At 40.3% G+C, this 12,936-nt stretch overlaps 1 protein-coding gene across 1 annotated transcript; it reads left to right on the top strand.

Annotated features, from left to right (window-relative positions):
• The first annotated feature begins 302 nt into the window (after positions 1-302).
• On the top strand, positions 303-4,724 carry si:ch73-139j3.4 (CD82 antigen). The gene is made up of 9 exons (XM_036519738.1): positions 303-334; positions 631-733; positions 1,039-1,117; positions 2,371-2,486; positions 2,887-2,961; positions 3,482-3,589; positions 3,699-3,869; positions 3,996-4,079; positions 4,599-4,724. The coding sequence occupies exons 2-9, from the start codon at positions 668-670 to the stop codon at positions 4,722-4,724; spliced, it is 825 nt and encodes a 274-aa protein (XP_036375631.1). The 5' UTR covers positions 303-334; positions 631-667.
• The last annotated feature ends 8,212 nt before the right edge of the window (positions 4,725-12,936 follow it).

The raw sequence follows: 12,936 nt of genomic DNA, 5'->3' as shown, positions 1-12,936 counted from the left end.
TACTTTGATACCTCAAAACTTTGTATAGTATTCAGGACAAATAAGCAGGCTGGAAGCACAGGTAAGCTTCTGACAAAGGAGGAAAGGCTACTTTGCGAAATTTACGGCATGTACAATTAGTTAACTATTAGAGAGCAATAAGGAAGCGGGGGACTGCACTTTGTTACCGCGCTCTGTGAACTTTGCGGCGTTTCCTCTTAGCATCGTAAAGTATTCCTGCAGAAAACCCCGAGCCACAAGACACAGCAAGAAAACAAGCACATCCACGGAGACATCAATTGTACGGGATTTAATTAGAGATAGATTTCTGTCTGAGGAATTGCCTGCACTTTCAGTAAGTAATGGTCACCATTCTATATTCTGCACGGTTTGACTTCTCTCTCTCTCTTTCTGTCTCTCTCCCTATCTTTCTTTCATGTAACAGTATCTAATCTAAAATAAGTGTTCCCATTACATATATCTGGTCATAATATATCAATGGTTGTCCGCATTACATATAACACTGCAAGTGCTATTTGTCTGAATGGACAATGAGCTGCTGTGTAGCAGTGTGGGGTGTTATGTGGTTGCTCCGAAGTGTAACCAGGATGTAATACAGAAGTCGTGTTCAAACACGGCTCTTGTTTGTAGTGTTTTCTATAGGCACTGTGGGAACCGGAGAAGAAGAATGAAGGCAGAGGACAAAATACAAATACTGAAATTCTTCTTAATGGTTTTCAATGGGGTTTTTGTGGTAAGGCTTCAAATGTTTCCTTTGAAACACTTTTGTTCGTCTCTGTCAAGACTTCAGAGCACAAAGTCCTTTGGGTTACTGGTATCAGTGCTTCATCAGGAAGCTCAGAGGACTCATTTTCTGTTGTTTGACTGTGTTAAATGTAAAAGGTATTCAGAATGGCTACCTATACAAATAAATGTTGGTACATTTAGATGTTGATTTATTTTTGCATTTACGGATTACATTGTCAGAACATACTAAAACCAAACAAACTTTAAGTGTTCTGTTTTCCACTTGGTGTAAAGTAATTTTTCCCCATGTAGATACTTGGACTGGCCATCTTCGGATGTGGGGTCTGGATCCTGTTTGACAAGAGCAGTTTCATTGTGACTCTTAGTGGGGGTGAGTGCTGTGCATCTGTTCTGTGATTCAGTGGGGGTGAGTGTTGTGATTCAGTAGGGATGGAGTACCATGCGTCCATACTGTGATTCAGTGGGGGTGAGTATTGTGATTCAGTAGGGATGGAGTACCGTGCATCCATGCTGTGATTCAGTTGGGGTGAGTGTTGTGATTCAGTAGGGATGGAATACCTTGCGTCCATACTGTGATTCAGTGGGGGTGAGTATTGTTATTCAGTGGGGATGGAATACCGTGTGTCCATACTGTGATTCAGTAGGGATGGAGTACTGTGTGTCCATACTGTAATTCAGTGGGGGTGAGTGCTGTGATTCAGTAGGGTGAGTTCTGTGCATCTGTGCTGACCTGTTGGTGTCCTCACATCCATTACAAACATTTCAGCTCCATTGTTTAATTATTACAGGCATTGTTTAGTACAGGACTACATGAGTAGCAAAGCTTCAAACTATAAGCATACAGTGGAAACTTTAAGCATACATATAGTGTGAAAAAACTATAAACAGGACATCCCTTTGTTATAACATAGCCATAGTTCCTGACATGATTTGTAAGGGCTATATTTCCTTACATAATATTAATGCAGTTATAATGCCTACCAATGATCTATAACACAGGCACAATATTATCTTACATGATATTAACATAATCATGGTGTCTAACAGTGTCTAAATGGTCTGTAAGAGCTCTATTACAGTAGGTCAGGTCTCACTCAGGTTGTGGGATGATTGGGTGCTGGTAACTAAGCATAACACACATTCTGATTCTGAGAACCAATGTTCAGTCTGAAGGCAAACTGCTATGTGGTCATTTCCTTAAAACTGCATTGTTTGCCAAGTGCAAAACGATATGAAATTCATTCTTGGAAATGAGATTACACTTTGGAGTGTAAGTATGCATTTGGATTGTAACTGCAAAAAAAGCAGGCAGGTCAACGTCTTGATTAAAGAGAACCACTCAAAATTCCATGTGGGGCCATTTGCAATTAAGTGGGGTTCATGCCCAGAGAGGGGGGGAGCAATTTCAACTTCAATTTTAAGTCTTCAACCACGAGAGCTGTTGTCCCATTCACACGCAAAATGGAGATATCAAAATTCATCTTGAAATGAATGCTTATACCCCAAGATTGTATCATCTAGTATAAAGGATATTTATAAGATTCTCTGCAGTATGGTTGGAGGGAAAGAGAAAAAAAACTGTGGTCATTTGGCATTAGTACCAATGCGGCTTCATTTTGGCAGGGTCATCCATGAAAACTGTCGCCGGCGGCCTTTTTGTGATTGGCCTGGTTGTGTTTGGCGTCAGTTGCCTTGGATATGTGGGCGCATACAAAGAAATACGGTTTCTCCTCATGCTGGTGAGTATCACATCAACTACCATAATCCAGAAATAGAAATACCTGCGTGGAATGGATACACGTGTCAGCATTGCATTCTGATCACTACAGCTGATGGGTTATTGGTTAAATCTACAAGAACTATAAGCATGTAAATATTATCCATGTTTTTAAGGGGTTTGTTTTCTTCCCCATAAGGATGGGCCAATTTTAGTGGCCCAATATTAATGGATCTAACCATTTTGGAAGGCAAAAATCCTTTCAATGTTGCTGGAATTGATATGTTGTCCATTGGTCCATCATATGAAACCAAGAGCTTTTGTATATACATGTGTTTGTGTGACCCTTGCAATGACAATGAGGTGCACGACTGTAGTGAACAGAATTTAATTTGTATTTCACATGTGTCTTATATTTTTAGTATATGGGCTTCTTAATAGTCATATTCCTGGGGCAGCTTTTTGTCACATTCGTACTGCTGATAAAGAGGAAGGAGGTAAGAAAAAGGTTCTTCTTCTTACTCTTATTATTATTATTATAATTATTTATTATTATACAGAAATCTTCTTTACAAAAAACCTGTCAGGGCCTTGTAAGTTTTTTCTTGAAAAAGACAGCTTGACAATTCATTTAAACACATTTTGTTTGTACATAAACACCTTGTATTGTCCATGTGAACATTCCACGTGAAGCCTTTAAAAAGGGGGACAGTGGCAGTCATTTTTCAGATGGCCTTTTTATGTTACATTATTGTCATTTAGCAGACACTCTCATCCAGGGTGACTTATATAGGTTTCAACTTTTTATATAGCTGGATATTTACTGAGGCAATTGTGGGGTACAACAGCAGTGCCCCAGCAGGGAATCAAACCAGCAACCTTTTTGCTCCTCATCACTATGCCACACTTTTTCAGGCACTTTGGCTAAACTCTCAGGACATGGCTGAAATGTCCCTCAACAGACACGGTACATAAATGGTGATGGTGATCCATAACTAATCGTCCTTGATATTGTAGATCACAAATTTCTTAATAGAAGAGGTGGATCAAATCATTGTGACCTATGGGACAATGGGGAACGGCTCATCAGAACAGTGGAGGGTCCTTGACGCTGTGCAACATCATGTGCGTACACGACAACGCTTCTGACTGAGTGATAATATATCACAGTCAATCAAATCTTTCAGACTGGCTCATAAACCCTGACAATTGTGTGTTAATTTCTTATATCCAGAGTAACTGCTGTGGGAGAACTGGCTACACCCAGTGGAGGAATAACACCTTCATTTCCTCACTCTCCAATGGTGAGGATGTGTATCCATGCTCCTGCTTCAACACCTCCTGCCCCTTCCTCTCCGGCGATACCTCACTGAGGTTCGGCAACGGGTCATCTGTCTTCCAGAAGGTAGCAAATAAACCAGGGCATAGCACCAAAACTCACTTACAATGCGTTATTCTATTGAAATAACAACTTGATTGCTTTCCTTGCTTCATGTCCCTTATAATGCAATGTGAATGGTTCTCCGTACAGGGTTGTCAGGAGAGTATAGAGGTCTGGCTCTCAGGGAATGGCCTCGCAATACTAGGCATGGACGCAGGGCTTGTTCTCATACAGGTAACGTATTGAATAGGAGTGCAACTACAAAGCTGGCTGGTGTGCAGCACATCAATAGGAAATTTTCACAGTCACACCCTACCAATCACCCAAGGAGCTGTGTCCATAGCTCTGAGTGTCTAGTTTAAGCAAGCATTTCACTTTTTTTCAGTTCTAACACATCATCGCAAATTAGACAGTCATGAAAACCATTGTTAAACATTGCGTATGAACACAAATATATAACTGTGATACTTCTACAAAGTGCCTGTGCAGTCAAAAGGAAAATTTCCTATGTTCTTCCTTAACAAGATATGAAATGATAGTCTGTCTGTTTATTATCTACTGCATCATTATAATTTATTTTATTACTAATAGCTGGCTTTTAAAAACAGACCATAATGGATTATTTTATGATGCATAGAATTTGTGAGGGTGCAGTCCATATCACTCTTTATTCCCTGTCCATCAGATGCAGTAACTGTAAAAATAACATATAGCCTTTGTTAATGACATTAAGCGTGCTCACTTTCATTCCAGATCCTGCAGTTCGTTCTCAGTTTGTACTTGATCCGGAATATCAGGAGGAAAGCCAAGCAAAAAAGACTGCTCAACAATCAAGAGGATAATTCAGCTGTCAATGATGGCTACCAACACTTGGACTGACAGAAGCTTGTGTGTTATTTATGAGACCAATCATTTAGACCACTGATTCTCAATCCTGCTCCTGGGGCCCCCCTGCTCCGCATGTTTTACATCTTTCCCTGCTCTGCCTACCTGACTGAACTCATCAGTGGCACGTTTGACTAGCTGAGCACACCTGATTTAATCTGATCAAGCAGCAAGGATAGATAGAAGATATGCAGGACAGGGGGGCTCCAGGAGTAGGACTGAGAAACACTGATTTAGACTATTATTCAGGAATATTTGAAATGTGAGAGCACAACCTCTAGATAGCAATAATTTTCCCACCATTTAATGTGGATATAGCAAATGTTCAGCTAGTTCAGCTACATTATCTTCAAACTGTCTTTTTAAAATGACAGAAAAGAGTTCTGCCTGTTTTATGGGTCATACAATCAGAAATGGGCACTACAAATGGAATAAGTGTTTATTTGCTATATCAGCTATTAATGACATCTGGGATAGGAGCTTTTGGTCTTTCTTTATAAAAAATGCTTCTTCTATTGCTCCTGTTTAATTAGCTGTCATATCAGAGACAATATGGACTGTTAATGATATCAAACATATAATTCAGGCCGCTACAACGAATGCTCAGAGCACAGGAGGACATTTAGCGTTTAGGACATTTAAGGACATTTCACCTGGGGGAGTCATGTTCATGCAGGCAAAAAATATGGATCATGTAATCAGAAAAGAAAGTAAAAGGTAAAAGGTAGAAAAGTCTATCCCCATGTGTGTAAACTTTAATACCTGATTTATTTCCTATACAGCTCAGTATGTTCAACTGCCTGTAAGTTCTGCTTGTGAAATAATGCTAAATGCAAATTGACTACAAAGAAAGAGAAAGAGTAAGCCACAGCTGTATTTACATATATATTTGGTTAATAAGATGACCTTCTATGAAACTCAACAAAAGCTTCATTGTGTGGAAGGATAAATGATTCATAGCTGGTATCAAAAAAAATGTTGAAGTGTATCGCCCTCTTGTGGGAATATCAGGTAATGCAGAAAAGTGCTGTTAATAGCCAGACAGATCACCTGTATATAGTAAATCGTTAAAAAACATATTCACGTGTGCTATTTCAATGACAGCTGGAACATTTTGCATGCAAAGAACTCGCATGGACTGAAAATCCTCTAAGCAGCCCTTTTCACTCACAGCACAGCAGTAACTCCCACTAACATGCCTGTCCAGTAAACTTTAACCTTGACGCTACTCAGCACAGTCCGGTAAACACAGAAACAGCATGCTGGTTAATTTTTGTTTGCTGAACTGTTTAACTGCCTGGCATTTCATTCTGTTCTCCTTGGTTTCCTGCAGAGTGGTCTGGGGTTGTTTCATTTTGCCTTTTTGTTCAGCGTTTGGAAAAATGCATTACAAGAGACAGATGAAATGAGACTGTTCTTTCACTGATGGAAACTATGCTTCCAACCGCGCATGTACTGCTGATCTGTTACAATTAGATGCCTCGTTGCCCGTGTGGCAATGGAAGTTTGTAATCATGCCCTCTCTCACCCAGCACACATACACACGCAGACACACACACACACACACACATACACACATACAAAATCCAGCCTCCAAAGAATTTCTCATTTCCCATTTCTCATTCTCTGTGGTTCACTGATGCAAAGTCGTTCACTTACTTCTTCTTAGATACTGGCTTGGGTTTATCAATAGGCTCTTGTGCTTGAGAGGCAATCAGCCTGTTACAAACAGAGTAATTCAACTGAATTCAGTGGTGTGCCGCTTCTTTCACTAGATAATGGTGCACATATGCTAACCTAAGGTTGGAAAAAAATGGAACCAATTAGAAAAGTATACTCATACACTGATTGGGTGTTAGCAAGTGAATTTTCATACAGGAGAAACAATATTTCCACTGTGGTCATTTCAGGGTAAGGACAATGTTTGTTTTAGACCTGTACAAATATTCACATCATCATCTGAGCTGAAAGAGACGATGAGCATTAACCTTTAATACGGGTCAGATGCAATTAGCTGCAGCGACCTGTCGAAGACCGTCGCAGTTGGGTAATGTTTTTTCCTGCGGTTCACATCTCTCTGTGGAGGCTCAAGGAATTTTGACCTCTGTCTGGCTTTCTTTGACACACAAAAAAAATTCCTCGAAATAACAATAATGGAAAAAAATGCATGAATACACGGGTTATCTTGGGTCATTCTGTGTCACTGCGCAGCCAAAAAGCAGTCGGAGGGGCGGTGGAGGCGGTGGCGTCCACAGAAGTCAAACGGGACAGGCCCATTCTCTCAACCTCGCATATAGCATCACGCCTCGTCTGCTCCGGTTAGTGGCGTGTTGATTCTGTCCCAAAATCAAAAGCATTCTCATCTGTGTTAAATAAATAAACGTAACCAGGCTCACTGAGGTTGTATTCATAAACTTCATACGGGCCATATTTGGTTCTTTCCTTGTGATATCTAGGTCAATCCCCCCTCTTGGCCAATGAAGCGAGCTAAAATTAGTGGAATTCACCTAAAGCTCAAGGTGATCTGATTTATATTACAACGTTATATTCATTAATGAAACGAAAATCCCCAGGTGGGAAGTCCCTTGTGTAAAAAAATGGACCGCTGTTCAGTTCTTTGACTGAGGTGCATTATGATTAACTATTATGAAGCTGTTTTCAATTACTGTGGGATTACGTTGGTTCAGGAATTCTCTGCTAATGAGCATGGCTTTAGGGTATTTATTTCAGAAGGAAATGCATTTTGTTGTGCTTTGCATTTTGATGTTGGTGGAAAGCATTCCCTTTTTTGTGGGGAGGGGGGTGTCTCAGATTGGCACCCTCTTTAAGTGAGAAAGTCAGTTCTTTTGAGGTGCAGCACAGCCTCATGGGTCAGAGGTCAGTGATGCATATTGACACAACATCACATTATTTGTTTCCCGTCCTGACTACCTCATCCAGTGCAACTTACATAGCTTGCATCTTACATATGAAATGGTAGTACAGCCACGCAAAATATGCTCACCCATATTCAGTTCAACCTAGCATAGCAGTAAGCTCACTATCCGTCTCCTCTACAGTCTTGAATTAAATGTCTGTGGTGACTGCTTGGAGCTCTCCAAACACTTTGATGAACCGCACGGTCCTGTACTCTGGAGGTCTCATGATTCACCAAAAAAAAAAAAAAAAAAACTCGTGACACAGTCCACTTCCAGCAAAAGGGTTTAAGCCCACATAGTAATTAATCCTCTTTAAATCAAAGGAATTTCAGAAAGGAGTTAAGAGTGAACCATAAATTCCATATTAGCTTCATTATCTTTTGACATCTGCTATTTGGGGGCAGTTGTTCAATTTTAAAAGAACTGGAGCAAAAAAGGTACAAGAAAGAAAACCTTCAAGGGATTGCTTCAGATTTCTCCGGTTGCTAATGCTAGGCTAAGCAGGTGCCACTGAGAAAGCTTGCTTCTGTGAGAGGGACTTTATCTGTCGGATCAGATTATGTGATGGCTCATTTGTGTGACATCACAGCGGATATATTAAGTATGCAGCTTTCTCCTTTCAAAGTCAACATGGCGCCTGCCCAAATGAGTAATTATAGCCTTCTTGTTCACTCGTTTTGCTCTGGTCACACTACATTCAGGTCTTGTGTAAGAACATAGAAAACAATTGATACTTACATCATTAATTGTGCCCTTGAGGAATAGCCTCCAAGCAAAACAGCACACAGGTTGTAAATGCATCATGAACAGATGATCGAACAGATTGGAAGGAATTATCAATAGCTAAGAAGTTAAGTAAGTCACTCTTCATACGATCACATTTGTTGGTTTGCACTTCTGTTGAAGTTTAGCGTAAACATCTCCTTAATGCTGGTGGTTTGGAATCAGTTTTGTTTGAAGAGCTCAGTTGCACTGACCTAATCAGCAGTGGTGTATGTTGCAACTCTCTCAAAATAAAACGCAAGGATGTGAATGAATGACTATTCTGTGCATGCATCAAAGCAAAATCACAGGACGGTCACACATACAGCCCTCTCATACTGCACACTTCAGCGCGGTGCTGGTGTGCAACTCATGACCAGTGAAATATCAGGGCAAATGTCTCCCTTGTGCTTATTCTAAGAAACTTACATTCTTGCAGAAGGGCGTGTTTAAATAAAACATCTGTCAAGGTGGGAAGCTAATTGCTTTTTGTTCTAGTTTCGGCGGAGCTGAGCTGCCCCTCGTTAGTATGGTCTCTGCTTATACTCACAGAGGAGCAATTAATCTGTCATTTTTCATTTATTTTTACTACTATCCTCAAGAAATGAGCGTGCCAAGCGGGACAGTCAGACCAGAGTATCAGAAAGGTTTTTTTTATTAATAGATCAAAGACTATTGATCTGAGCTGTTCTATTGTTGACAGGATTCAGAAGCAGTAAAAATTTCCTCCTGGGTGCTATTTCTTCGTTATTACTGATTTGTACCTGACATGCGTGTTTACAGGAAATGCTCTCTCTCTGCGTGGCCCACTAGCACATAAGCTGTCAATCATTGGTGTGGAGGCGGGGAAATGGCAGCTGAGTGGGCGGGTCAGCCTGCGCGGCAAAAAAGATCATGGTGAATTAAGTGGCCTACAGCTGGATGTATTAGAGGCTCAGAGGAGGGTCGGCATCATGAAAGTGTCTCATTGGGAGAAAAGGGTGGCTTTAAATGGCACCTTAGGCTGCTCTCTGATTACACGAGCGTCAGACCGAGGCGTGAAATGAATTAGATTTTTCGAACACCATGTACCCCAGGAAAAGCATTTGTTTATATGCAGCATGCCTATAATGATTGAAAATGACCAATTTGGTCCACAGGTGATTTTGGACTTTCACAGCAAATCATCTGGCTGGGTTTTATCTGCTCATGCAGTAGATTTGCAAAATGAATTTTTTTTTTTTTTTTTTTTTTAAAGAATAAAAGGTCACTCAACCAACATTTCATCCAATATAATGAAAGACTTATATTTGGAAGTCTGCAGTCTGGCTCCTTACAATAACTTTTATATTTCAATTCCCAATATTAAATTATATTAAAATACTAGGTGAACTGTTTATGATTATGGAAGGCCTGATATTTCCATACAATATCTGATATTTTTATCATAAAACAAATTATGTGATCAGCTGCTGTATGGGTGCACTGACATGTGCCAGCAGAGATCACGTAAATGTCACTTCTTTCCTTTGACATGTGATATGTGCTTTTTTCCCCCTGACTGCGATGTGCACTCGTGACAGACTTCGGTGGCCTCAGGTTACCTGAGTTAGAATTATCCCATGAACTATTCAACAGGTAGACTAGGTCTGCTTGCAATCTATGTTCACAGCAGGCCAGGTTCAGCAAGAAAACCTAGCCTGTCAATCACCATGATTATAAGAAGAAGAACAAGAAGGAGAATGTTATTCTCTATATTCTAATTCCATTTCATCTGAACTGTGTAAAAGCCTATTGTATTTCCATTTTAACATATACAGCACATGCTTGGTTTGTTAAAGAGTGTTTGACTCTCGACTTTGTTCAAGGTTGCGGTCTGATTGAATCATGAATTGTAAGGTTCTCTGGACTGGACTGGACTGTCTGCTACATGACAGTAAGAAAAGAAAGTAGACGGAGAGAGAGAAGGAGAAAGAGGAGGAATTGGAAGGATTTCCCTTCCTTGTGGTCAGAATTTATAAGAGTGGACATCAAACTATCATAACAGGTTATGCAAAAAAGCAGTCCTTTTTAATGATTACTAGAACATTGCAAACGGTGGTTACACTTCACCCATCTAAACCTTTCCAGTTACACAAAGTCCCCTCTTGTTATATTCTAGACTCAGAGACAGACCTAATGCTTAGATGTAGATGTAGATACAGATGTAGGAGTTCTTAGTCAACAGCTGACCCCTTTACCACTTTCGCAATGTAGACAGACAGAAGCTGTTTGTCGCTTGATCGCTTCTCCCTTGGGTGATGACCACGCCAAGGAGAGTGTGTCACAGTACATTACACCAAATTATGTTGTACAGTAAATTATGTGCAGTATGTTTTTAGGGGCTAGGATATGGGCTATATATGTCTGAGGTGATCTAACCGTAGAGTCACAGACCACCGAAGACACCCCATAAACAATGTACATTAATTCTGCTGGTGACATCACTCATGTCTGGCGAAGATCGATGACATCAGATCAGTTATGTTTACGGTAGCATATCCCCTATTGCTCTGTGTCATAATCTAAAAGTCTGATGAACCATGAAACAAGTGTTTATATTTTCATTTGTCAGTGAACTCCAAGCACCGTTTTATAATAATAATTTTCATCATAATCTATGTTGTGAAACTGTGACCCTGAAATCAAATGTGCCATTACGTCAGATGTGGGGGGGGTACACCAATGTATGATGCAATTCTTTTTTTTTTTATTTTTATATAAGATTTGCTTTTATTTGGAGCTCATTCTAGTCCCCTTTAAACAGCGATGACCCTGAAGACTGCAACCTTTAAGCAAAGGAGTAATTGTTACTGTCTGCAAATGTGCTTCAGTGCTTCCCTTTGTCATGTGACAAGCTGCCCAGAGCCTGTCACATGACAACCCGCGGGAGAGAACGCAGTGTCCTTGAGCCGTCTTGACACTGTGCGGGCATCACATGGGGCGCCGTGGCAACGTCACCCCGGGTGATGGGAATAGCCTTGGATTCTGAGTAACAGACGCAAAAGGCAAAGGGTGAGCCATTTCTGTGGAGCCTGACTTGATCTCTGAAGGATAATATTCCACTCACTCAGCTTGATCAAAGTGGAGAGTAATGGTCTCCTTGGATAGCTGGGTCTCCAGATTAATCTCCAAACCTCCATTATGTGTATTCCTGACATGGGATTAGTAGTAAACACTAGATAATCTCGGCAATATAAACTAATTAGGGGAAGAGTAAAAGCCAGAACAAGATGTAATTGTGTGTCTTTACTTACTGAAGGCATATCTCTATGTTACCCCTGTGCAATCTAATAATCAAATGATGCTGTGCAATTATACGTTTTATATCAAAAGGGACTTTGGGTGGGTCTGTGAGAAAACTGAACACATAGAACACACGGAAACATTCCAAATGAATGGCCCATGGCAGGCTGATTTTTATTGCTTGGTCCAAAAAAGCATTTTCCTTGGGGGTTCCTTTTTATATACATAATTGTTTCCAAAAGAAACATATTGTTATTGTTATGAGTGCAGTTAGAACACTATTGTTAGGGAACAACAGTTTTTTTGTGTGTCTTTTTGAAGGGCCACAGGTACCTCTGACGTTTTGGAACTTTTGGACGTTTTGGATGTTGTCACCATGAAAGGAAATATGAGGGGGCAGACACGGGGCTTTGTCAGTTTGCAGAGGTATTGCATCAGTCAAGGACGGATAATACATTCGTCCCTAGGGGGCAGTCACGAGCACTGCCTGGAAGGACTACTTACGGCTAACTATTGAGCCCCGGCATTACGACGCTCATTACCTTTAACCTTGCGTTTCGCATGTTGCAAATAGCACCTCATTATACAGCCAGAAGCCAGACAAAATATAATATCTTCTTTTTGCACAGGAAGTTAAGGGCCTATCTTGTGATCATCTGTCTGTTCTGTCTTAAACTCACAGGATGTAGTCGGGACAGTTAAACATAACTTCTCTTCATCCTTCCCTTTCTGAAGTTTCTGTTCATGGTGTCTCAGACAACATATAATGTTATATATTATAATATATAATATAATATGCATAATTTAATATGTTTGAATTCACCCAACTTAAGTATGAGTAGAATGTGTGCGAAGGACTTTTGGATAAATGATAGACTGTACTGTATACACAAACACAAAATCCGCATGCCTTTTCCCTACACTATTAAAATTTTCATAAGTAAACTATAGATTGATTTAGGTATTATTATTCAGCAGCGGATTTGTTTGGTAACTGCAGTGGGAGAAATGAGAACAGTATCTCCGCGTGGAACAAAACTGGAACAAGTGGCAAGTCAAAAGGGTGAAATTAATAATGCATTGAATGTGCCGTACATTGTAAGGTGCAATTTAAACATGCTTTGTGGATACACGGCTGCGTCCGGTTTACTACAAAAAGGATACAGGTGGCTGTCGTTGTCATGTAATTTAAGGATGGTATGGCGGAATAACGGTTGATATCATAATATTTGTTGCAATGTATACGTCCGGTAGTTGTTTAT

This window comes from Megalops cyprinoides, chromosome 25 (genome assembly GCF_013368585.1).
Source record: "Megalops cyprinoides isolate fMegCyp1 chromosome 25, fMegCyp1.pri, whole genome shotgun sequence".
NCBI classification, from domain to species: domain Eukaryota; kingdom Metazoa; phylum Chordata; class Actinopteri; order Elopiformes; family Megalopidae; genus Megalops; species Megalops cyprinoides.
This window is presented reverse-complemented; position numbering and strand designations above follow the sequence as displayed.